Below are 22,738 nucleotides of genomic sequence, written 5' to 3'. Positions count from 1 at the left end.
AACCATAGAGAGGTCCGCCAAGGCGCCCAGGAGGGCCCGCCGCTTCCGCTTCCGCCCGGGCCATGCTGGGCTGTAGGCGGGCGGCGTCGGCTGTCTCTGCGGGGAGCGGGTGGTGGGCGGCCTGTGTGAGCGGCCACCGTCGCCTCCTCTCCATGGCGAAAAGCAAGTTCGAGTATGTGCGGGACTTCGAGGCGGATGACACCTGTCTGCCCAACTGCTGGATCGTAGTCCGTCTGGACGGCCGCAACTTCCACAGGTGAAGCCAATGGCAGGGGCCCATATGGCGGTGTGGTTGCTATGGCGACGCCTGAGCGAGCGGGAGGACGGGCCGCAGCTGGGAAGGACCACGGGCTAGGGTACTGCGGAGCTCGGGCCGGAGGACGGAAACTGGGGTGCGGCTGGTCCTGGGTGGGAGCTTCATCCGCCTAATGGCGCCGAGGGTTCGAGCTCCGAGTGCTGTCGTGGGAAGAGGGATCCGGCTGGTGTCGTGCAGTTGGCATTGGGTGTTCTATGCCCGGCCTTTGTGAATTCAGCAGGTGCACGGGTTACAAATCCTAACCCACATGAATCCTTCACTCGGCCTCTCCAAGGCACGGAATTACTACGGGTGTTTGCCTTCAAGAGCCACGGGCAGCTTCAGAGTCATAGAATCAATCAGATTGGAATAGATCTCCAAGATCATCTAGTCCAACCTATCACCCAGCCCTATCCAGTCAACTGAACCATGGCACTAAGTGTCTCATCCGGTCTTGAACACCTCCAGGAACGGCTACGCCACCACCTCTGAACCGTGCCTTCAGCAGGGTGGTAGGGAACTGGAATACCAGTGTCTTAGATGTGCTGGAGGAGGGACAGCAGCTGGTATACAGGGATGTTTGTTTGTGTTCGGAATCAGTGTCTGTGTGGCATTCACCTTCCTTTAGGTTAAATAAAAGCACAGTTCTGTCGTGTGGTCAATGATGCATTCTTGCTGGAGGTTTAATTTCTTGTTCTGGTAAAGCTCTCGAGTTTTGACAAATTCGTTGATAATGTTGCCCTTACTGGACTGAGAATGCAATACACCCTTGGAGAAAGTGAGTTTACAAAAACAGTATTTGTCATGTTTTCCAAATAAGAAAACCAGTCACTTGCCAGGACTGGCTAGTGTGAGATACTGATGAGAAGGAGAATGAGTTTTCCAGAGTGTATAAAAAGCTTTTTTGTTACTGCCTTTCATACCTGGAGGAAATTATGTGTCAGTATTGTGTCTGTGTCAGGATGCTGGAAATCAATGTTCTTAAAAAGTTAATGTGAGGAAAATGAATGGACTTGCATTGTCAGTAGCTTTTTAAAGGGATTCTTAATCCAATTGTTTTTGTTTTAAAGGTTTTCTGAGCAGCATGAGTTCAAAAAACCAAATGATGACCGTGCACTTCAGCTGATGACCCGGTGTGCCCAGACAGTAATGCAAGAATTGGAGGATATTGCTATTGCTTATGGACAGAGTGATGAATATAGTTTTGTTTTCAAAAAGAAGAGTAGATGGTTTAAAAGAAGATCAAGGTAACAGCTGCTTCAGTGTGAAATTGAGTGTGTTTTTAACATCTCTTTCAAAACTTACAGTTCCTTAGATTTGCCTTTAATTTTGCACACAGAAGTTAGAAGTAGGCCTGTATTTGGAAACATACATAAGTTAGTTCATATGAACTCCTTGCAGGAAAATATGTTCAGTGGGTCCAAGAGTTTTTTAAAGTTTTGATGAAACAAACATTGTTTTAATAAGATGTTACCATACCCAAACTCTTTTACTGGATTCTCAGTACTTTATGTTCTTCAAAGGCTCCATGTTGTTGCTGTTCTGTTAGTCCATTATTTAAGGAATGCTGCTCTCCAGCAGACTTACTTCTATTAGTATAATCACAGGTATATAATAATACATATCTCTTTCTTTTTCCTTTTGTTGTGTGTTTGCAAGTAAGTTCATGACCCATGTGGTCTCCCAGTTTGCCTCAAGTTACGTTTTTTATTGGAAGGATTACTTCAAGGACCAACAGCTTCTGTACCCGCCAGGATTTGATGGACGCATTGTGTTGTATCCCAGCAACCAAAATTTAAAGGACTACCTGAGCTGGAGACAAGCAGATTGTAAGCATTACTTAAAAATGGAGATTTGTGCAGCTGAGTTTTCTTTCTCTTCAAATAGAACTGCCTTTAGTGCCAGTGTATTTGCATGTAGGTATCAATGAAAGAACAGCAGATTTGGTTGGGTGGTGGTGTTAAGTATGTAATATTTCAATTACATTGGGCTTTGTATGAACACAGAAATACTGCCTGAAAGTCTGAGTCTTTGGGCTGCAATTATATTTGCTGCATTCTGGGAGTGAGTTCAGTACAGAAAATATTAGAATTATAGATAAACTGAATTTCTTACTTTCCATTTTCCACATTTATTTAGCCAAGGTAGTAATCTTTAATGAAGAGGTGTGAGTGTTCACATTCACACCATGTAGCAATCAAAAGTGCTGTATCTTCCATGCTAGAACAGGCCTTGGTTAGTTCCTAGTCCCTGTTGCTTGAAAGAAGATCATTTATTTTATGTCTCAATGCCCTTCACCCTCTGCACTGCCTTTTCAGAGTTACAATGAAATGTATCTTGTAGGCATTCTTACCATAAGGCAGTACCTTAAAATTTTATCAGAAAGATTGTATCTTCTCTAGCAACTGATACTATTAACTTCTATATTCCTGGCTGTTTCTTTGATACAATTCTGGAAATAAAGCTGTTTTTTTCTAAGTGACATCTCTACTAAGTACTCTTTCTCACTCCTTTCTTTTTCCCTGTAGGTCATATTAATAACCTTTATAATACAGTGTTTTGGATGCTTGTACAGCGAAGTGGCTTGACACCAGTGCAAGCACAGGATAGGCTCCAGGTAAGAGTCTCTTGAGGTCATGTTTTTTTTTCCAGCTACAAAGAAAATAGTTAAGATTTGCAAAGCAGACTCCTGTGTGCCCAGCAGCACTGTCTGGTGTGTCTGTTCTTGCTGTAATAATTCTGTGGCTGTAGACTCAACAACTTCTTGAATTGTATGTGTGTCAATATGATTAGCAAATAGTATATTTTTGGTCAAAGGTTGGTGTAATTTTAATTTCTTAAACAAGTTCAGAAATCTTAGGAGCACTAGGCAATAGGTACAATAGCAGGATTCAGCTGCTATTTATGCCTAGTATCTTCTGTAGATTTAAGCAGATTATTTCTGTTTTCTCCTTGAGTCTGTTGAATTTCTTCTATTTGTCTTGAAAATGTAATAGAAAGCCTCTCTGCTTTCGGTATCCTCATTAGGCATTTGGAAGTAGTTCTTCTGTTGGGAGAGGTAATTAAGCCTTGTAATTTAAAGGTGAAAAATCTGTATTAATATTCACCCATCGTCTACCTTAGTGATTTAGTTAGTTTGTTTGTTTTCTACACTTTTAACTTCCTTTCACAGGGCACTTTGGCTGGAGATAAGAACGAAATCTTGTTTTCTGAATTCAACATCAACTACAACAATGAGCCTTTGATGTATAGAAAAGGAACTGTCTTAATATGGCAGAAGGTAAAAAACTACATTAGCACTTGCTTCATGCTTATGTTTTAAATAGGTGCCCTATGGTTTTGCAAGGTATACAAGTCTATGTATAAATGTATTTCAGAATTAACCACAGTTGCCATATTATGATGTATAAGATGACTAATTGTTTTTGAGATGTCTGTATCTATGAGCACAGTATAAAGACTAATCTCTGGTGTCTGTCTTAGATATAAACTAGGACTGTTGAGACAAAATGTTTATCAACAGATGCCATTGTATATGTAGAATTTTGTAGGACTGATATATTTGCTAGATAAATCTCCCATATATAATGAATCATAGAGTTGGCTTCTTAATGTTACCAGCTTTGAAAATTAAGGAAGTATTCTGCTTCCTGAAAAATGACATTTTAATGACTGTTGTCAGTTTGATATATCAGCGTCTCTGCCAGGCCCTTCACAGGATTAGATCCCAAGTATTTCCACTGTGAAGGAATTAGTAAGTTCTCTTCAGCAAAGCAGCTCAGTTCATAGTATGCTTTTCTACTACTGTAAAGGAGTATGGTAAAGATTGCAGCAGTTGGTGGGGAATTCCTTTTAATAGTAGCTTGGCAATGTTCGTCATGCTAGGATGATATCATTGATACAGAATTAGTGAAAGAAATTCCTGTCCTGTATTTTGTATGAGGTGAGACCCCAGAAAATTGTAAATGTTTGTGGCCTTAGTGTCCTTCTGTACTAGGAGATCCTAACTAGGAATATCATAGAATGGCTTAGATTGGAAGGGAGTTCACAGCTCATCAACTCCAGTCCCCCTGCCACAGGCAGAGATGTCTCTCAACTAGACTTGGTTGCCCAAGGCCTCATCCAATCTGGTCTTAAACACTTCCAGGGAGGGGGCATCCACAACCACTCTAGGCAGCCTATTGCACAATCTTGTCACTGTCATACTTCATATGTGTGTTTTGTGTTATCAGGATCCTTGAAAATATATTCCACTTGTTTCTTATGTTTTGCTTTTGGTTGGTTTGGTTTAGTTATTTGCAGACATTTCTGAGGTTTCCCATTTGCTTAATATAGCTCCAGATTAAATATTGTACTTTATTCAAGAATAGTTATGTAAACTTGCAATCAGTTATGTGAATTTGCATGTAATTTCTTCAAGCCGTGCAGTGATGTCACACAGTTTCAACTGTTGGTCTTTGATTTGAGAATTGACTCTCTTTCAAAAGGTGCAGTGTTCAAATTCTGTATGTAGGATTGGTAGTTGCCTTTGTTAAAGCTTTGCTTCTTGTCCATTTGTGAATGCCCTCTGGAGTCTTGCATGTCTGTTAATGTGTTAACTGTATTTTCAGATCAGTGAAGTTGTTACTAAGAAAATAAAACTGCCAGAGGAAGCAGAAGAGAAGGAAGTGGAAGTGACCCGAACTAAGACTAAAGTTGTTCCCCTGCACTGTGACATTATTGGGGACCAGTTCTGGGAGGAATATCCTGAGATTCTGGCTGAGGATAGCTGATGCCTCTAACAAGCATAAACTGGTAGTTTACATTTTGTTCTGCATGGGTTGTTGACAAGTAAGGAGGTGGTTGACAGGGTTAACTCATACCTCTGCAACAGCTACACTGGTTTTAGCACTGCTGTTGCCTGAAAAGAAAGACACTGGTATGTTGTCTGATACACAAGAATATTCCCATATGGAAAATCTATGATGTAAACTTTTAAATGTTAAATTAAGACTTCTCTTTCCTTGTAATTGCATATTTGTAGGGAAAGCCTACATAAATTTTGTGCATTTCTATAGCATTTAAACCATCAGGTGTTCTACTGAGCTATAAACAAGGTTGCATCATTGAGCTGTTAAAAGCAAAGGAGAAAATAATTCTCAGCTTGTGTTTCAAGTGAGGTGGACCAGAATACTGCAATTGATATTTAGTGTTAAATCTCAAGGCCAGTGTGTTTAGTTACAAACTATTCAGCTGCCTGACTCACAGAAAGGAAATGGGGTAGCCCAGCAGTGACTGATTTTCAAAGCTTTTATCAAATGTACAGGGCTTTTATACTTTTTAAAAATAATAAAATAACAATAATTTATTCCCTTCTCTGTTTTTTATTTGGCTTTTCTCATCCCTAGGACTTTTACTCGTAATTGGTTGATGTTCCAGGCAGTGAAGTTAATCATAAAGTTACAGTACAGATATGAATTTTGGTAGGACATGGGTAGACACTCTGGTGTCATCTTCTGTAGGCTGGGAATTTTGTCACCTACTGTGCAGTAGAGTGGAAGGTAGCGATGGTGGGGAAATAACCTATTTCAGTATAGAAATATCACTGTCATGGTATAATGGGTATTTATAAGGATATTGTCAGTCCTTTTAACCATAGTGGTTTCAAAACCATGGTGCTGGAACAGTAATCTGGTAAGCTGTTGCTAAGAGAGAGATAGTCAGCAGCTGGGATTGGCCCTAAAAATGGAAAGGATGTGACTGAAGAAGTTTCTGAAGAAGTGTATTGCCTTAATTTCCCATGAATTTGTGTAGCAATCGCTCTCTGTTCCTTCTTTACTTCCCACAAGAATTTACATGTTAAGAAAATGTACATTTCAGAGTTTTTTGTGGTTTTTTTTTTTAATCACTAAAGAGGTAATGATGTAATTGACTACTTTATAATTTCTTTTTGAGATTGAACACTGTCTGTGTGGTCATAATGGCACAGGGCTTCTCCTTGCCTGCTGTGGGAGGTTGCTCTCTTCTCTCAGGTGGCCAGCACCAGAACGAGAGGACACAGCCTCAGGCTGCGCCAGGGGATATTTAGGCTCGAGGTGAAGAGAAAGTTCTTCACTGAGAGAGTCATTGGACACTGGAATGGGCTGCCTGGGGAGATGGTGGAGTCACCGTCCCTGGGGCAGTTCAAGGCAAGGTTGGACGTGGTGGACTTGGTGCCATGGTCTAGCCTTGAGCTCTGTGGTAAAGGGTTGGACTTGATGATCTGTGAGGTCTCTTCCAACCTTGGTGATACTGTGATACTGTGAGTACATAGAATGAGAGCATGTATTTAATTTTTAGTCTGTAGAATGGGCTGTGTAATTCCTGGGGAGAGGAGGTTGAGAGTCAGAGCATGGTTCTGAATGAATTATTGCACCGTCAAGAACTTCCTATCTGTCTGTCTGGCTATTTTGTCTTGTAACATAAATGTCATTTAGGTGACTTTGAAGTGCCGTGTGACTGTCTGGTGTTGGCCTTGGGGCATTATGTGTTAAAGCAACTGTTCACAAAGGGGATAACATTTGATTTTGCAGCCTGAATAAAGGCTTAAAAAAAAAAGGGGGGGGGGGGGGAAGGCAAGTATGGTCACAGAATCACAGAAACATTCAGGTTGGAAAAGACCCTGAGGATCACCTTGGAAGTTAATACGTAGGGCTGTGATCATATATATGTTATGACTACTTGATACACAAATGTACTGTAGATTATATGTACATTGTGTGTGTATAAAAAATTAGTCTGTATTAGCTCTTATCCTCAGAATGTTTTCTAATTCACTCATTCTTACAATAGGATATAATGAGTAAACGTGTATGCAGACCTTTAAACCAAGATAGAAGCTGTCTATACAGTCATGGCCTTTAATTTGTATTAGTGTAAATGACAGAGAAATTAACTCCTCCTGGTACCCTCATGCATAAAAAGTAATACGTGACTTCATAGGTGTAGGGGAAAATAAATCTCGCCACGTTTCAAGAAGCAAATTGCTGTTAGTGGCACACAGCACCTGTGTCCTGTTTCTGTAGCTGCAGAAGGCCCATCGTGTGAGCCACACAAGAAACGGGTGTTTTCTCCGAAGCTGCTCCACAGCCTCTTGTGTTCTTGTAACAGGAAGCGTTAAATGTGCGGGAATTACTTACGAAAGATTAGTGGTGGGTGGTGGAATCTGCTACTGTAAAACCACTCTGCAGCATTGAAACAGTTGCCTTGCATTCTCCTGTGAAATGTTTCTGCACTGTATAGCCTTTTACAGGGTAAACCGGAGAGTAGCACCCCCAGAAGAGCCGAGGGGCTCCGCGGTGGGCTGCAGAAAGAAGCCTCAGTACAGCGACCGGCGCTGGAGCTGTACCGTAACTTAAGACGTGGCCAAGAGGGAAACCGCAGCAGCAGCGGAGGATGTGATTTCCCGGAGCTGTCACCCGTGTCACGCCGTGGGCGGAGCAGCTCCGCCTCTCGCAGCCCGTCCCGGGCGGTGCCCCGCGGTCTTCCCTCCTCATGTCGCGCCGAACCGGACCTTGCTCTGCTTGTGGCCCCGCGGGGACTCGCCGGCTGGTGCGGTAGCGGCCCCTGGCGGCGGCGGGCTGGGCAGCTGCCCGCAGCCCGCCATGGAGGAGGACGAGCGGGCTGCGGGTGGCGCGGAGCAGCGGCGCCGCCGGCCGGGGGCCGAGCGCTCCCCCAGCCCCAGCCGCCTGGATGTGAGCTCCAGCCGCTTCGACCCGCTGCTGGCTCTGTATTCTGCCAACACGCCGCTCCCCTTCCCCGCGGCGCCCTGCTTCAACAATCTCGCCGAGTACGAGAGCTTCCAGCGCGGCCTGCTCCGCCCGCGCGGCCGCCGCGCCGCTCCCGCCCGCCGCGGCCCCTCCGCCTCCCGCGCCGCCCGCCGCGGCCCGCCGCCCGCCGACCCTGAGCGCATCCAGCGCCTCCGCAGCCTCATGGTCCATGCGGGCCCCGAGCAGGAGGCTGCCGAGGGCGGCGCGGCGGCCCGGCGCCGGCGAGCGCCGCGCAACGTCCTCACCAGGATGCCCCGTAAGGGCGGGGGCGGGAGGGCGGCCTAGGGGAGCGCGGCCCGGATAGAGGGGAGATGGGGAGCGGCGCGGAGGGAGGTGAGGCTGAGGGGTGCTGGGGTGGGTAAGGGGAGTGAGGTGAGGATTCCACTGTGGGTTGAGGAAGCAGGCTGAAGGCAGAGGAACGGCGGAGAGTGTGAGGGCGTGGGCTGGGCCCGCACTGGGTGCGGGAAGTGAGGTGAGGTCGGGGGATGCAGGCTGGGCCCGGGTGTGAAGTTGGGATGGAGTTTGGAGGAAGTGGTTGGGTGGCAGCGAAGTGTGGGTGACTCAGAGGGGATCGGTGGGCTGTGGGTGGAAGATGATATTTGCGTGCGAGGTCTAAGACTGTGGCTATTGTGTGTAGAAAAGATAAATGGCGTGTTTCACAGAACCTGCTTACTCAGAATAGGCTGATTCTGTCATGGTGACATCCTCCTCTGGTTATATACATCCTCTTGATCTTAAAGAAAAGGGATGGGAAACTGCTCTGCTTTCAGGGTTCTTAAACCAGGAACCCGACCAGTCATAACTGCAGCACGAGTCTGTAACACACTGTTGTATCTTGGTTGTTGTGCATCCTAGGGGCTTGAGCAGTGCTGGCGTTTCTAGTACCGTGATGGTACAACAGTGGCTTGAGGTGGGTGACAGCTGTGCGTTGCTGAGTTCATCAGCTGTGATGATGGCACAAGTTTCTTGTATATGTTTATGTGTGCAGTCAGGGCAGTAGCCCCTATATGTAAAGGGATGAAGCTTGAGCATCTACAGCAAGATTCAGATAGCATTGAGGTGTAACTTTAGTGCACTTAGTTAAAAATGCTAGGTTTAGGACTCCCAAGTATCTCTTCTGGTCACCAGCATCATCTTCATGTTCTTTTTATACAACATCAAAGCCCAAAATGTACCATTTTGAATGCCCAAAGCAGAACTTTTTCTGTGTGTAGATCCCAAACCAAGATGTATTCTTTATCACAGGTGCTGCATGACCCTAACTATCATGTCAGCTTAGCATTCTGCACAAGTATAGAGGTTCTGTTGGTGTGAGACTTCTAAAAGCTAACCTTAAATATTGATTTAGGATCTTAATATAAAATATCTCTATTTGGATTACTGTGATGGAGATGGAAAAAAATACTCACCTCTGTAAAAGTTGGCTTTAGTGGTGGCTTAGCAAATAAATAGCAGCATGTCTTGAATATCCAGAAGTGTAGGGCTGGGCAGCATGGGCTTTGAAGACAAGACAGCTGACTTAGAAAGTGCTGTGCAGCAGTCTGGAGAGTTTTAAGAATAAGGTATAGCCCAGATTGTGTGCTTCCCTAGTAAGCAGGAGGCCTGTCTGCACTGCAGGTGGGCCAGCATTTGAAGCTTGGGTTCTAGGGTGGTAGCTGCCTCTGGATGTAACTGTGATATATGGTTTGCCATGTCCTGCAGTCTGATGTAGTGATGGTGTCATCTGTGATTCCTGTGATGCACCTGTGAATTCAGAACGTTAGTTTCTCATCAGTTTGGCTGAAGGAAGCACAGAGACCCATGAAAGTACCCCCATAAGAAAAGCTAGGGAGTGTACTCAGTTTGCTTATGTTCTATGTGACAGCAATTCTCTCCACCTGGAGAGGGCTGACAAGAAGACAGTGGATCTCAAAAAATAAATGTGATTAGGTTAATTCAAAGGAAACTGCTTTAGATTTCCCTGCTGTGGCTAAGAATTGTCATGCAGCTCAGTGCTGCTGAGCTGCTGTCATGTGACATTTTGCACTCAAAGGATTCATCTTCTAGTGTGCAAATGAAACCTTGAAAACATAGTTCCTAAAGCACAAGATGAGAGATCACCTCTGATCAGTCAGTCAATTAGTGTGGAGAACTGTGTGAGATTTTAGGTTCTTGGTAGGAATTGTGCAGCAGTCCTGGGGCTGTGTTTGCACGAGCGAATGGGCAGCTATGATTTTATTACTGCAGCAGCTTTGCTATGGCAACTGTGGATGTTGTGAAGTAAACAGTAGCTGCCCCTCTAGGTAATTTACCCTTGCAGAGATTTCTAGTGTTCAGATAAGGCTTGTGTGTGCCAGGTAAGCTTTGTGTTTTTTTGAATTCCTTGGAGTTAGTACTGACTAAAAGCATTCTTTTTCTGTGGTTGGTTTCATTGGTGGCTGCTGGTCATAGTCGTTTTATTTCTTTGCCAAAGACTTGTACATCCTTGAAGGGTGTTCAGCTGGCTGCTGAAAATTTAATTGAAACAATACATTTTTATCAATTTGAACAGATCCAATTGAGTTAGTTGAAGAGCTCTGAGTCATTGTTTCAGAAGACTTGAAAAGGACTACATTTAATACAGTACTGTGTTAGCAGAGTGTAACTAAACTGAGGTAGCCTTCACTAGGCATTCGTCTTCTCTGCAAAACTTTCCCTGCCTTTGTGAGCTCTCTGTTCCCTCTAAACCACTTTTATGTGATTAGCAATACTTAGTATGTTTTTTTTTAAATGCAGCAAAAAGATTTTCAGTTAAAGTTGATTTGTTTGTGGGTTATGGAAATAAAACCTCTATATATGTTCTGAAGCATTTGTGTCTCCCACTGTGAGAAGAGTTCTGGTGGAGATTACAGCTGCAGCCCCTTACATTTCTCTAGGGTTTCTCATTTCTTTCTCTGTGAAGACATTGCTGAAAGATCTGCCATACTTCTACATAGAGATTTCTCCATATTATTAATATATATGCATATCTATAAAGTATATAAGTATTCTGTTGAATCCCAGTGATGTTCTCTTTCTGTTTTAGTCCATGAAGGCAGCCCTCTGGGAGAACTCCATCGCTGTGTCCGAGATGGTGTAAAAATCAACGTCCATATCCGCACTTTCAAAGGGCTTCGTGGAGTCTGCACAGGGTTTTTGGTTGCATTTGACAAATTCTGGAATATGGTAATTATTTTGCCAGCCTTTATTTATAGCTGCTGTATTGACCATGTGACATTTGCAACTGCTTTAAGCAAGCTGCATTTTGAGAAGATTAAGGTGGTATTGTGGTTCGTAAAGCTAATGTGCTCTGGCACTGAGTGCTGGCTATGAGACATAAATGGTGCTTGGTGTGGGTGGGGTTGGTGCATCTGAAAGGTGCCTAGCCACCTTAGATTGGTTTTAGGTGAGGGAGGAGCTTTGAAGAATTCCAAACGTCTTCAAAGGTTTTGTATAAGAATACAGAAAGGTATCATATGAGGAGTAGAAGAAACGTCCAAAGCTTTCTCTGTAAAATCTTACAGCAGTAGCCACTACTCTGTGAGTTGTTTTTTTTTATGGGATGTCAGTGGCAAATGCTTCTCCCTGTATTCTACTTCAGAAGGTCTTAAAGACAGTGGATAGAAAGTCATCTGTTAAATATTTGTGAGCCTGGAGCTGTGGAAAGTTTGGAAATGGTGTGTGGGGGACTGATTTTGCAGGCAAGGCTCACTTAGATTTTGCAAGTTGTGCAGAATGAATCCGAGGCTTTGCTGTAGCTTTTATACCTCAGTACAACTTAGATAGTTAAGAAGCCAGCTCCAAAGCACAGCTTGTCCTAGATTGGCTTTTCTCTCAGAATATAACTTCACAGTACTGTGACACAAAGCTGCTCCAAAACTCCTTTATGTTTTCTTTTAATTTTGACCTTCCCATTTCTTTTATGTTCTAGGCCCTGACAGATGTGGACGAGACATACAGGAAACCAGTAATGGGCAAAGCATTCTATGCAGAGCCTCAGCTGACACTAACCAGGGTAGGTCTGGGACATTTTTTTCCAGTATTTCCTTTTTCAATGCAGTAAAAGAGAAACATTGATTTGAAACTTGTATTTCCATTTGAAATGTTTCACCTCCTTTTATTACAGATAACTCAAAAATAACGTGAGAAAAGAAAGATTTTCTGGTCTTTTAAAGTACTTTGGCCATAGCTCAGTGTTACAGGAGCTCCACTTTAGAGTTGCTAATATCAGATCATAGTTGCTGCCACTGCATAGTGCAATGTACTGGCCTTCCATAAGCTCACTCCATTTTTTTTAATGTATTTGTTCTGTGCATTTTGTTTCACCTGTGACTGATGGAGTCCATGCTTGTCCTGCCAGGAAGCTTGGCAGTGCATAACTATGGTACTAACGTTGATGGACCAACAGTCTTTGTCTGCAGCCCATGAAACAGTACATTGCCTTGGTCACTTGAACTTCTACTCTAGGTGCTATGAAGCACCAAAGCAAGACACTTTGTAGGATCCAGCTGCAAGAAAAGATGTTTATGAAGTTAAGAACTGAGGAGATGATAGATGAACTTCTGAACAATGAAGGAAAAAAACTGCGGTAGAACTGTTGCTGTTGAGTGGCATAGCTCTGGGCCTTTGGAACATCAGAGAAGCATCACAAAAACTTTTAAACAGTTTCATTATGAGGATTTTACTTTCATATTTCTGCCATTTAAATTTCTTCTGATAGACCCCACCCTTCCTTTTTTTAAAGATCAGTTAAAAATAATCAACTTGTCATTGTTCCTTTAGGTCACTGTCACAGGGTTTGGCTTTCCATCCTGTTGCTGGGAAGAGACAGGCTGAGAATCCTTTTCGTTTGTCAGTATTTCGTAAAGGCTTGCCCTCTGTCAGAGTGAAAAGTAGTTTCTTTTCCTGTTTCAGCAGCGTGTGTTCTTAAATTAATGAGTTCATACAGTGCTTTGGGTCTGCTGCTATAGCCTTTTATTATTTGTCTCTTGTTTGTGGTCTGCTCACTTCCCAGAATACCCGCATGGCATCCTGCAGTTTGGCGGAACAACAAAGGTCCATCATTTTTCCAGCATGCACTTTTTGCTGATCCCTTATAGAATTTGTGTCTTGTCTTGAGGCCTCTTGTCATAAGGGTTCATGTCCCACCCAAGGACATGAGGATGGGAATATCTCTAATACTATGCGACAACAGTACAAGAGTGTTGGGAAAAGGGAGCTAATGGAACAACTTAGTACCTTTCTGTTCCTGACCAAAACTGAATGCTACTGCACATCACTATTGCTCCCCAGGTTAAATTTTTTGGTGCTCACCTACAGATGTGCATGCACATGTAAGAGATCTGTTCACCTTGTATCACTGTTAGGCAAAAAAGCAAAGTTTTTATTGCTGGGAGGGGTTCTTCAGTACTTGTGTGTTGTGAGCTCTGATTTGGGATCATAAATGCAAATGCTATATAGAAATGCCAAGCAAGTGGCCTCTGCTTTCGTCAACGTGGTGATAAACACCAATGTTCTCTTACAGCTCTTTGATAGACTCAAACTGCAGGAGTCCTCAGCAAAGAAAGGAGCTGACTCTAAGACTGCTTCAGAGGAGCTAGCCCTAACAAAGGACTCTCAGACGCTGGGATTGAAAGCTGGATCAGGACGAGGGAGAGCAGAAGATGAGCGTGAGAGGCAGAAACGCCTGGGCAGAGCTGGAGAAAAGAAGGTGGCAGGTGACACTTTGCATGTGACTGCCAGAGGTGAAGCTGATGTGGGCAGCGGGACTGCCCACACAGAGGGCGCCAGTGCTGGTAGTACCCGTGCAAGAAGCCAGTCACGGAAAAAAAGGCGGCCCAAGGTGGATTATCAACAGGTGTTCACACGTCACATAAACCAGATTTTCATTCGAGGAGAGAATGTCTTGCTTGTCCATTTAGCACATTGAATTGGCTGAGCCTTCACCAGTGTATTTATTTGATAGCATGAATTGCTGCTGCAGCTCTCGTTGCTATTTAGCGTTCTCGTTATGTATGATGGTACTGTGACTGGTTTCCCGTTGCCATAAGAAGGCGGGGGAATAACTGGAGCATCCTGAGCTTGATGCAAAAGGAGCCTCCTAAAATCTCTTTTGGGGGTCTCAGGACAAGGTCAGCAATGTGGCTGTTTCTGAGAGATGAGAGAGGTAAGCACAAGTCCTACTGCTTCTTTAAGGAAGCTGAATGGAGAGGGCTGGAAGAGAATTTCGGTGTACTCAGTTATAGGAGCTATTTGTGGCACAATTTGTGGCTTAAGATGAGATCTCTACCTGAAATGAGCCACAAATGCTATTTTGGATATTCTGAGGAATCTCAAGAGAAGATTGCTCAGTGAAACTAAGAGTTTACCTGCTGTTGTTACACAGATGTCTTCTTTTTCAGACATGATTCTGACAGTCACCCTGGAAAATTGGGGTGACATGCTACTGATGGCTGTTAGCCTCCTTTTCATAGTTAGCTCTCTAGTGCCCTGTGTGATAGAAAACCTCCTAACTGAAAACTGCTTTTCCTATGAATGATGGCAGGATGTTAGTTTTAAGTATTAAACCTTAGGCTTTTGTTTGTACTGCTGTGCTTCAGCCCTCTGTTACCAGCCAGCAGATAATGTAGCTGATCTGGGGACCTCCAAGTTTGGAGGTTATCTCTGTTGTGGCTAGAGATGGAAAGTTGTACTTTTATGTTTCATCCATTTGCTACTTAGGTGTGGATTTTCTGCTCAGATCTAAGTGTTTGTGCTGAGCACAGTTGTACTGTATCTAAGCGCCTTTCAAGTTCCCCCTATTGAAACTAGAGGCGCTGTGTCTCCAGCAGTTCTCACGGAGCAGAGATCTTCATGGGTCTTTCCTATCCATCTAACTCCAGTAGAACTGAGCTTTGAAGGTGTGTCTGAACATATTCTGAAGTATAAAAGTCAAATTCAGCTCATCAGTGGTGTTATTTTAGCAAGGTTGTTAAGCTGCTGTAGATCAGACCAGGCTTCTGCAGCTATAAACAGCTTTCCAAGGAAGCTACATGCCAGAAGTTTGAGGGTAAATGAAGCTATTCTATTATCCAGTCTGTTCTCCTAGTTGTCAAATGACACTAGATTTTACACTGCTATTCCTCAATTTGTCTCAAGTACTTTATGCTTTGCAGCAGCTCCGTGTATTTAAGATGAATGTGGGAAATTGCTTTATAGTAGGTCTTGTATTGCATATAGAGGTCATAAGTCTTCAAACTGAGCAGCTGTACTCTGTGACATGTATTTCTGTTGCTGCAAATGCAGTATGCTGCTTGCTTGTCGTTAGGGATGTGTCTGGTGTTTGGGTGAATGGCAGGAATCATTTATCAGGAGTTCCTGGACACACAAAGCAGCTCTATGCCTCTGGGGGAGCCTGAGACTTCCATGCCAGCGTTTCAGATGTCATGGGACTTGGATGACTGATCAACACACAGCCACTGAGCTGCAAACTCAAGTTCACCCTGGGACAGAAGTGCCTCAGAATAATAAGTACTATTGAGGCAAAACAGTTTCATCAAGAGTGGGGGAAAGAAACTGTAGATACTCTTTCCTCTTTTTCTTATTGTACCTAGCTTTCTTGCTGTATCCCTCCTATGAACTGAGACTAGGTACTGAGAAGATTCTTCTCTTGGAGGTTCTTGTTTCCTCTCCTTTTGTGCTGTTCTTGTTGTCCATGTGGTCTGCAATTCTTCCCTCTTGGTTCGTTGTTGGTTTTTTTCCTTCTCTTGTCAGTACTTTGTCTAAGCTCTGTTTTAGGAAGATTGTTCGTATGTTCACCCTCAGTTTTCCTGGCTTACTAAACCTTTCCTGGCTGGCTCTCTGTGTGATTGCCAACTAATCAGATATGAGAAACGTGAGGCTAGAAAGAAGTAGCTTATTTCTGCTCCTGGTTTCTCAGAAGCATTTATTGCAAGTGAGTATTTTTTTCCTCTCTGCTTTCTGACTGTTCTGTTTTCATTTCTGTTACTTGGGATAACTTATCACTGCCTTTTCCATTCATGCCAAAGGCTACTGGCTTTGAACTCCCCTGTTTGCTTGCAGACTTGACCAAAGGGTGTCAGATTTCCACTCAGGCCTATGTACCATGGCATCTAATTCAGTTCTTGCTTTACTTTACCTCATATTCTTAATACATTTTGTCTGCCTCTTTTGTACTGCCTTGTGCATTAAATAAGATACAACTGCCGTAAACGTTCTTGTGGCTGCACTGCTCTCTTTCCTTGGCAGCTGTCACCTTGCCAAGCTCTCAGTTGCTGCTAGAGGTCTCTGTTTTCATCACAGGTTTTCCTCTGAAATCTTCAAGGTGTTTGTGGCTTCACATCTACAAGTTGTTTTTTTATGTGTTATGAAAAATGCTGGTGCTTAGACTTGTGTTGGTGCCTTGATTTTTATATCATCACTGACCTGTTCTTCCAAAATCACCACCTCAGTCAACAAACCTGGTTAAGAACTATACAGTTTGTTTACCTTTTTTTGCTCTACCTCATTATTAGACTGTTCCTCTTCTATTCTCATTGTTGTCTCATCTGTGGAGTTGGTTAGAATTCTTTCCTCCAGTTTAGATTTAGTGGCTTATTTGGTCATTCTTCACTTGTTTCCTATTTCCCTACTCACTGTCAGTATTTCCAAGCTGCTTCCTAGATACAGCATCTTTTACAAACTTGGATCTTCCAGAATGTCTTCCTTTCCCCATCTTTTTCTGATGTTTTTAAAGCCCTTTATCAAAATCCTATTTTGTCTCTTTCAAGCATCATGATTGTGACTAAGCAAGTGATCCTGAATGTCTGTTGTCACTTGCACATTGAACATTTCAGATAAGTTGCTCTTTAAATAAAGCTGAATGTGATACTCTGAAATGAAGTCTTCTACCTCATTAAGTATTTGTGTAAACCTGTTAAAAAGCAAACAAAATCCAATCAATCCTTGGAAATGAGCTTTGTTTTGTTTTGTCTCTTTTTATTGCTTCTTTCCATGTTTCCTTTTTTTCCAAACTTAGCATAAAACCTGGGTTCATTGCTGGAAAAGCTGTGTGCTCCTTACCACTCCTTTGTTGCTGTGGGGTCCAAAGATGTGAGCATGGATACCTGAAGTCATGATGCTAAGAAATGAAGAATAGGAGCAGGAGACAATCTTCAGAGTGGCATGTGAGAATAAGCAAGCTTTGGGCTAAATAGAACTAAGTAAAGGATCCTGGTTGTGACCTGTCCAGTATTTCTAGGACATTGTTCAGCCTGGTGCTCAGAGTGATTCCTGAAGCATGTTTATGGCAAGAGTCTGAATTCCTCAAGAAGTTTTCTGAAGTACCTTTGAAGAGCTGTTGTGAGAATTTGTTAGAATCACTTCTCAATGTCAGTCAAATATGAAAACTTGTGAAATGTGATGCCAGATGCAGAAACAATGTGATACAGTGGTCTTGCAATGTGATGTCACAGATCCTGTGGTTGTCATTATGTATCCTTTTGTTAAGGAGCCAAGTCTCGTAGTTACTTTGAGAGGTCATTTTGTTTGTACATTGACAGAATTCTAGGGACGTTTGCAGATACTCTCAGTGAGGTTTTCGTGGAACCACAGCATAAAATCTCACCATGCTGTGGGGAAGGAGGGAAACTGGTAGGGAGAATAAGGCTGAATGTTGCAGTGTTACCCTGCAGTTATGGGTACCATGGCTGGGGTTATTTCTTGGCAAACTTTTTTTTGCATGAATGCTTCATTTTTACCCAACACTTCTTAAAACAGTAGTAGGAAACACAGGAAAAAAAGGAGCTTGTCAAAAGTGTGGGTTTAATTCCTTCTCTCAAAGTGACTTGTCCAGCTTGCTGATTGTCTAGAAGGTTGTTGTTTTTCTGATCTAGAGACAGGTACTTAGCATGTGCTCACCAGGTGATTACTGAAGTAGTCAGTGAGTGCTGTTTTCCATCTGCTGCTTGTTCTTCGGTTTCTGGATTCGCTGTTTCTGATGCAGCTTTCCCTTCTGTGTCATTTGGAAGCAGGGCAAGGTCTCTCAGCAGGAGCAGGTTTGACTGCTTGCTTCTTTTTCCCTCTCCCTGAGGAATGTTACCCTCTAGTATTGCATCCTAATAGCCTTTGGCTATTCTTGGTTTTCATGCTGTTCTCCACAGAATTCTGGAATTACATGGCCAGGAGAATTAGTGATCAGTTGGAGTAAGCTGATCTTTTTTTTTTCCCTGGTTTCTTTTTTTTTAACTTATTTTCCTGAGCACAGTGCTAGAGTTTCCTAGTTTGCTGTAGCAGTCACCTGCTTGCACCTGTGAATCCCTGTGGGTGAAGAAGTATCCAGGTGAAGAGAAGCAGAGGAAAAGAGATTCCTGATTTGTTGAATTTGACATTCTGTCCAACAAGCTGCCCACACTTACTCTTTCTGTCGCTTACTGGCATGACCTAAATGGGACAGGTGGAAACAATTATATCATCCAGAATCTTGAACACAAGTGGAAAGGCAGCAGGGTCAGCAAACTGAAAACACTCTGAGCTGCTGCTGAAGATGTATATCTCCATATAATCACCGTCTTAAACTGCAAGCTCTGCACCTAGGCAAAGCTGGGAGGCACAGTCCTGTCAGGGGCAATACAGCAGCAGTAGCAGTGATGCAGAGATTCCTTCAGCCAGGCAATCTCTTTCCTGAGAAGCTGTTGAGGTATGTGTTAGTGTCTGCCTCAAAGCATAACTGCACAATAATGTGAATTAATATGAAGATGTTTTCTCTCTTGCCTGCACTGCAAAGTGTAAACCATGAATTGCTCAAATATGCATCTATTTCAGGTTGTGCTTTTGCTTCTTGCCATTGGCTTAAAAATGTGAAGTTTGTACTACAGCAATCCTAAAACAGTCTTTGCTGAGACATGATGAAAGCTTGCTTTTTAGCCTGTACACTGGTGTCATTTGGCAGTTTGCTCTACAGGTGAAGAGGGAGTTTGCAGAGACACATTCCAGCGTGAGCATTTCACAACACAAGAACTGTGCTCCAGAAGTCTGCCAGACTCCATCCCTGAGAACCAGCATGTTTGATCCTGACTCTAAAATTTTGCAGAGGAAACCCAGTGGGAAAAAAACAAGTAAGCAAATTGCCCCTTCTGAAGGCAGGGATGGTAGGAGGATTGGTTATCCTCATTAGCTTCCTGGGGGTACAGGAGCAAGGACTGCTTCAGTGGAGGAATATCAGAGATGGCTCATCTCATGATGTTTGCAAGTCCTTTTAGATGTCACTGTAAGTGCTCTTGCTCTTAGCTGGTAGAAGTGAAGGCCTGTCAGGGAAGGAAAATGCCTTCTGATGTTCCTGGATAACTATTTTATTAGCTGTTAGCTTCATAGTGTACACTTGGGTGACTTAGCTGAAGAAAATTGGTACACCTGAGACTTCCAGTAAGTCTTGTATTCGTTTAGAATGAAAAGTAGTTTGATCAGTTTGTGCAAAAACATATCCATCCTTTTTTCCTCTCAAAAGTGCTCTCCCTCAGGAAAGAAATGAAAGCTGCTCTGCTTCTGTAGTGATCGCTTCTGGTTTCCACTGCTCAGAGCAAAGTGCAGCTGTGTCATTGTATCTTCAGAGTGACAGATCATTCTGAGATGAGAAAATGAGAAGGATTTGTTTTCTTTAACACTGCATGGTGATTAGGAGGGGAGCAGTTGTGTTGACCTCTTTAGGTGGTGCATGCATCCATTGTAGCTGCATGGACTGGGACTTAGTAACCAATTAGTCATCTGTAAAACTTCCTTAGGGAAGGCACAGAGAGCAGCATGCCCTACCAAACTGGGGTGGGACTGGAAGTCGGGTGCTGACAGATTCTGCTCTCTCTACTGCCACTTGCTCACTCAATGGCCTTGGCAAGTCACTTCCCTCCCTTTCCCTTTGCTCCACAGCTGTAACACATCTGAGAGCAACCCTTGCCTGTAACAGGGAGCCGGGGAAGTGGCTAGTGCTCTACAAGTCCTGAGTATTGTTACTAACACTCCATCAGGTCAGGTAGTGCAGATCCCTAGATCATCTGCCCTCTTCAGGCACTTGACTGTTAGCCTGGTGTCTTGGCACACCATAGATGTGCAGGGGATCAGGTACAATGATGCACTTCACTCTTGGAATTACTTAACATCTTCAAGGCTGGATTTGAGGACTTGAGTACCTGTCTCACAGCTGCAATACCATGGTTTTGGTCAAATGGTGATGAATGAGAGTGTAACTTCTTTGTAATTCCTCCTCTGTCTTCCTAAATGTTTTATTTCTTAGGAAACTGATGCTGCTATGAACATACTGAACAATACTGACTTTGCAATATTTGGCTTTCCAGATAGAAATGTTTATATTTAAAATTGCTAAGAGTGCAATGCAATAAATACAACCATGTACCAGTTTGCTTCAAAGTCTTTGGTGGGTTCTTTGTGCTCTGTCAAGATGCTTCTGGGAGTGATGAAGCTCCTGCTGCAGCAGTTAGAGATGCCTGGATGTGGACGCCACAGGCTTGCATGCTAGCACTGCTACCTGGTTACTTGATTTGGGGACAAACTTGTCATCTCTGTGATCTACTATGTCAGAATATCATTTCACCTGTCTTCTAGAGGTGCAGAGAGAATGAACTTCATGTTGGAGATTGTAAGAACTATTGGCCTGTTACCTTAGTGTGTGGTCTTCCACCGTGGCATCAGGAGGTGGTTTTCCAGGCATCAGGGAGGTCCAGAGACAGAATCCAAGCATCTAGTCCAATGTGTGGAGAACCCGACTTCCAGGAAATTTTTGCTCCTAAGGTAACAGGTGTTGATGTATTGGGATCAGAGATGCTAGCTATACAGATGCTGCTTTCTAAAGGAGGAAACGTCCCTGAGCTCTGGAATTCAGGTGTTTGTGAAAGGAGTGATTCCCATTGCACCCTGGGCACTGTTCAGAGAACAAAATCTGCAGTTTCAAGCCAGGAGTGGCAATGTGGGGATGCTTGTAATGAGAAGAAGCAGACAGAGAATTCAGAGAAGGTCTGCAACCCACTGACCTTCATTTGCATTTCTAAGTGGTGTTTTACAGGGAGAGTCTGCTCTGGCTTCCCCATGGGCTGATGTTTCCCTGATGTTTTACAAGATGATTTCCAGTCAGGGTGGCAGTAGTCTCCTGCTCTTTGGAGTGCAGCTGTGTCCGTTTAATTTACAAGGGCAAAGGACATGAGTTTCCCTTTGAAAAGGTGCTTAAGGGTAGGTGAGTGCTCGGATAGCTTCCTCTTGACTGAACTGCAGCACTTCTGCTCCTAGGCTGCTGGGGAGACAGTGTTCTATACTTTGCCCACTCCCCCCCTTACCTGGGCTTTTCTCATTGTTTTACTGGACAAAACCACTAAAAATGAATGAGTTAACTATTTTCTAGCATGGAAAGGGCTGTTAAAACACTGTGTACCTGAGCTAAGAACTCCATCTCCTGTGCTGAGGCAGCGGATTGGAGCATTTGGGCCCTTTTTGTGCTGCTGGGGGTGAAGTCAGATGCCCAGGTTAGATCCTGAGGTAGGTGTGAAGAGCGCATCCAGCCCTCTCACCTGCTCCACCATGAGTGCAGTCATGTCTCCAGCTGCTCATAAAGCAAATACCTCTGCTTGTTCTGGTAGCTTCAGGAGATTTGTGGCCTGGAGATTTTTTTTTGTAGGCAGGCGACACATGTGAGAGGATTTAAGCTGGCATTCTTCTTCATCTAGTTGGAGAATTGCTCAAATTAAGGAAATATGAGAGCTGGAGTGGTCAAAAAGAGTCACATATTCCAGTTCTGACTTTAGCTGCTTTCCTGGAATTCTAAAATGCTTTCAATTCTTCTTTTCTGCCGTTGCTTTGTGTCTGCTCTGAGAAAAGAGCTGTTTTTTTTTAAGAAGACAAACTGAGAGGCGACCTCCCTGCTGGCTGCGAGAAGTAACTGTGCCTTTCTAGCAAGCTAAGGCAATTTTTCTCCTGATCAGAGGCTACCTGTACTCCCTGAACAGCTCTCTGCAGTGAATGATTTATTGTCCTACGCAACTAACTTGTGCCCCGCGGCTCGCTTCGTTCCCTGTCCTTAGTGGGAAGAACTCCGAAGGCTTCAGCCGCCCCTGGCCGGCAACCCCTGTGCTTCTGCTCCCGCTGCCCACCAGGTGGCAGCAGGCGGAAGGGAAACCCCGGGGCTGGCGGCGGGGCGGGCAGTGCTCCGGTTGCCGAGGCGGGCGGTGCTGTGGCTCCGGGGTGCGGCGGGACGGGAGGCGCTCTGGCTCCGGGGTGCAGCGGGAGTGGCGGCTCCGGCTCCCGGGAACAGAGAGCTGCCCAAAAAACCGCCGTCCTGGCAGCCTGCAGGAGTGCAGGAGCCCGTGCGGGTGGTGGGGGCTCTCCACCAGCTGCTGCTCCATGGCAGGCTGCCTAGAGGGGGGCTGTGCTGCTCACTCTGTGCCTCCCTGCCCTTCAGGGAGGGACAAGGCTCAGGCATAGTAAGATCTCCCCATCAGGGCACGGTCAGTGGAACACAATGTGTTGCTCAGGAAAAGGATGTGGGAGTTTGTGAGTGGAAAAGCTGATTTCTTGTGCTAATGGCAGAGAGCAGCAGGAGGGATGGCGAACAGGATACTGCGCCGTGCTCAGCGGAAAGAGCTCGAAACGATACTGTGGCTGCAGCAGGGGCTGGAGTCAGCGT

General features: G+C 44.1%; 2 protein-coding genes across 5 annotated transcripts; both read left to right on the top strand.

Moving 5' to 3' along the window:
• Positions 1–9: 9 nt before the first annotated feature.
• THG1L (tRNA-histidine guanylyltransferase 1 like) lies at positions 10–5,642 on the top strand. 3 transcript variants are annotated; one of them, XM_064161963.1, is made up of 6 exons: positions 10–256; positions 1,366–1,542; positions 1,955–2,124; positions 2,824–2,912; positions 3,468–3,575; positions 4,906–5,642. In XM_064161963.1, exons 1-6 carry the CDS (start codon positions 63–65, stop codon positions 5,065–5,067), a joined length of 900 nt encoding a protein of 299 aa, XP_064018033.1. In that variant the 5' UTR covers positions 10–62; the 3' UTR covers positions 5,068–5,642. The 3 variants fall into 3 exon arrangements, with proteins under 3 accessions (XP_064018033.1, XP_064018035.1, XP_064018034.1); XM_064161965.1 differs by lacking the exon at positions 10–256 and having other exon boundaries at positions 1,386–1,542; positions 2,050–2,124; XM_064161964.1 differs by lacking the exon at positions 10–256 and having other exon boundaries at positions 1,452–1,542; positions 1,959–2,124.
• Positions 5,643–7,857: 2,215 nt separating this feature from the next.
• On the top strand, positions 7,858–20,475 carry LSM11 (LSM11, U7 small nuclear RNA associated). Of its 2 annotated transcripts, XR_010306444.1 has the most exons (5): positions 7,858–8,338; positions 11,126–11,265; positions 12,011–12,094; positions 13,604–14,245; positions 17,096–20,475. XR_010306444.1 is itself a non-coding variant. In XM_064161961.1 (4 exons), exons 1-4 carry the CDS (start codon positions 7,918–7,920, stop codon positions 14,006–14,008), a joined length of 1,050 nt encoding a protein of 349 aa, XP_064018031.1. In that variant the 5' UTR covers positions 7,858–7,917; the 3' UTR covers positions 14,009–20,475. The 2 variants fall into 2 exon arrangements, 1 of the variants encoding a protein (XP_064018031.1); XM_064161961.1 differs by having other exon boundaries at positions 13,604–20,475.
• The last annotated feature ends 2,263 nt before the right edge of the window (positions 20,476–22,738 follow it).

Source organism: Pogoniulus pusillus, chromosome 22 (assembly GCF_015220805.1).
Source record: "Pogoniulus pusillus isolate bPogPus1 chromosome 22, bPogPus1.pri, whole genome shotgun sequence".
Classification (NCBI taxonomy): domain Eukaryota; kingdom Metazoa; phylum Chordata; class Aves; order Piciformes; family Lybiidae; genus Pogoniulus; species Pogoniulus pusillus.
This window is presented reverse-complemented; position numbering and strand designations above follow the sequence as displayed.

Coding starts and splice junctions, on each gene's coding strand:
- THG1L (XM_064161963.1), top strand. CDS start 63: ATGCTGGGCTGTAGGCGGGCGGCGTCGGCTGTCTCTGCGGGGAGCGGG. Junction 257..1,365: donor GACGGCCGCAACTTCCACAG/GTGAAGCCAATG, acceptor TTTGTTTTAAAG/GTTTTCTGAGCAGCATGAGT. Junction 2,125..2,823: donor GAGCTGGAGACAAGCAGATT/GTAAGCATTACT, acceptor TTTTCCCTGTAG/GTCATATTAATAACCTTTAT.
- LSM11 (XM_064161961.1), top strand. CDS start 7,918: ATGGAGGAGGACGAGCGGGCTGCGGGTGGCGCGGAGCAGCGGCGCCGC. Junction 11,266..12,010: donor TTGACAAATTCTGGAATATG/GTAATTATTTTG, acceptor TTTATGTTCTAG/GCCCTGACAGATGTGGACGA. Junction 12,095..13,603: donor CTCAGCTGACACTAACCAGG/GTAGGTCTGGGA, acceptor GTTCTCTTACAG/CTCTTTGATAGACTCAAACT.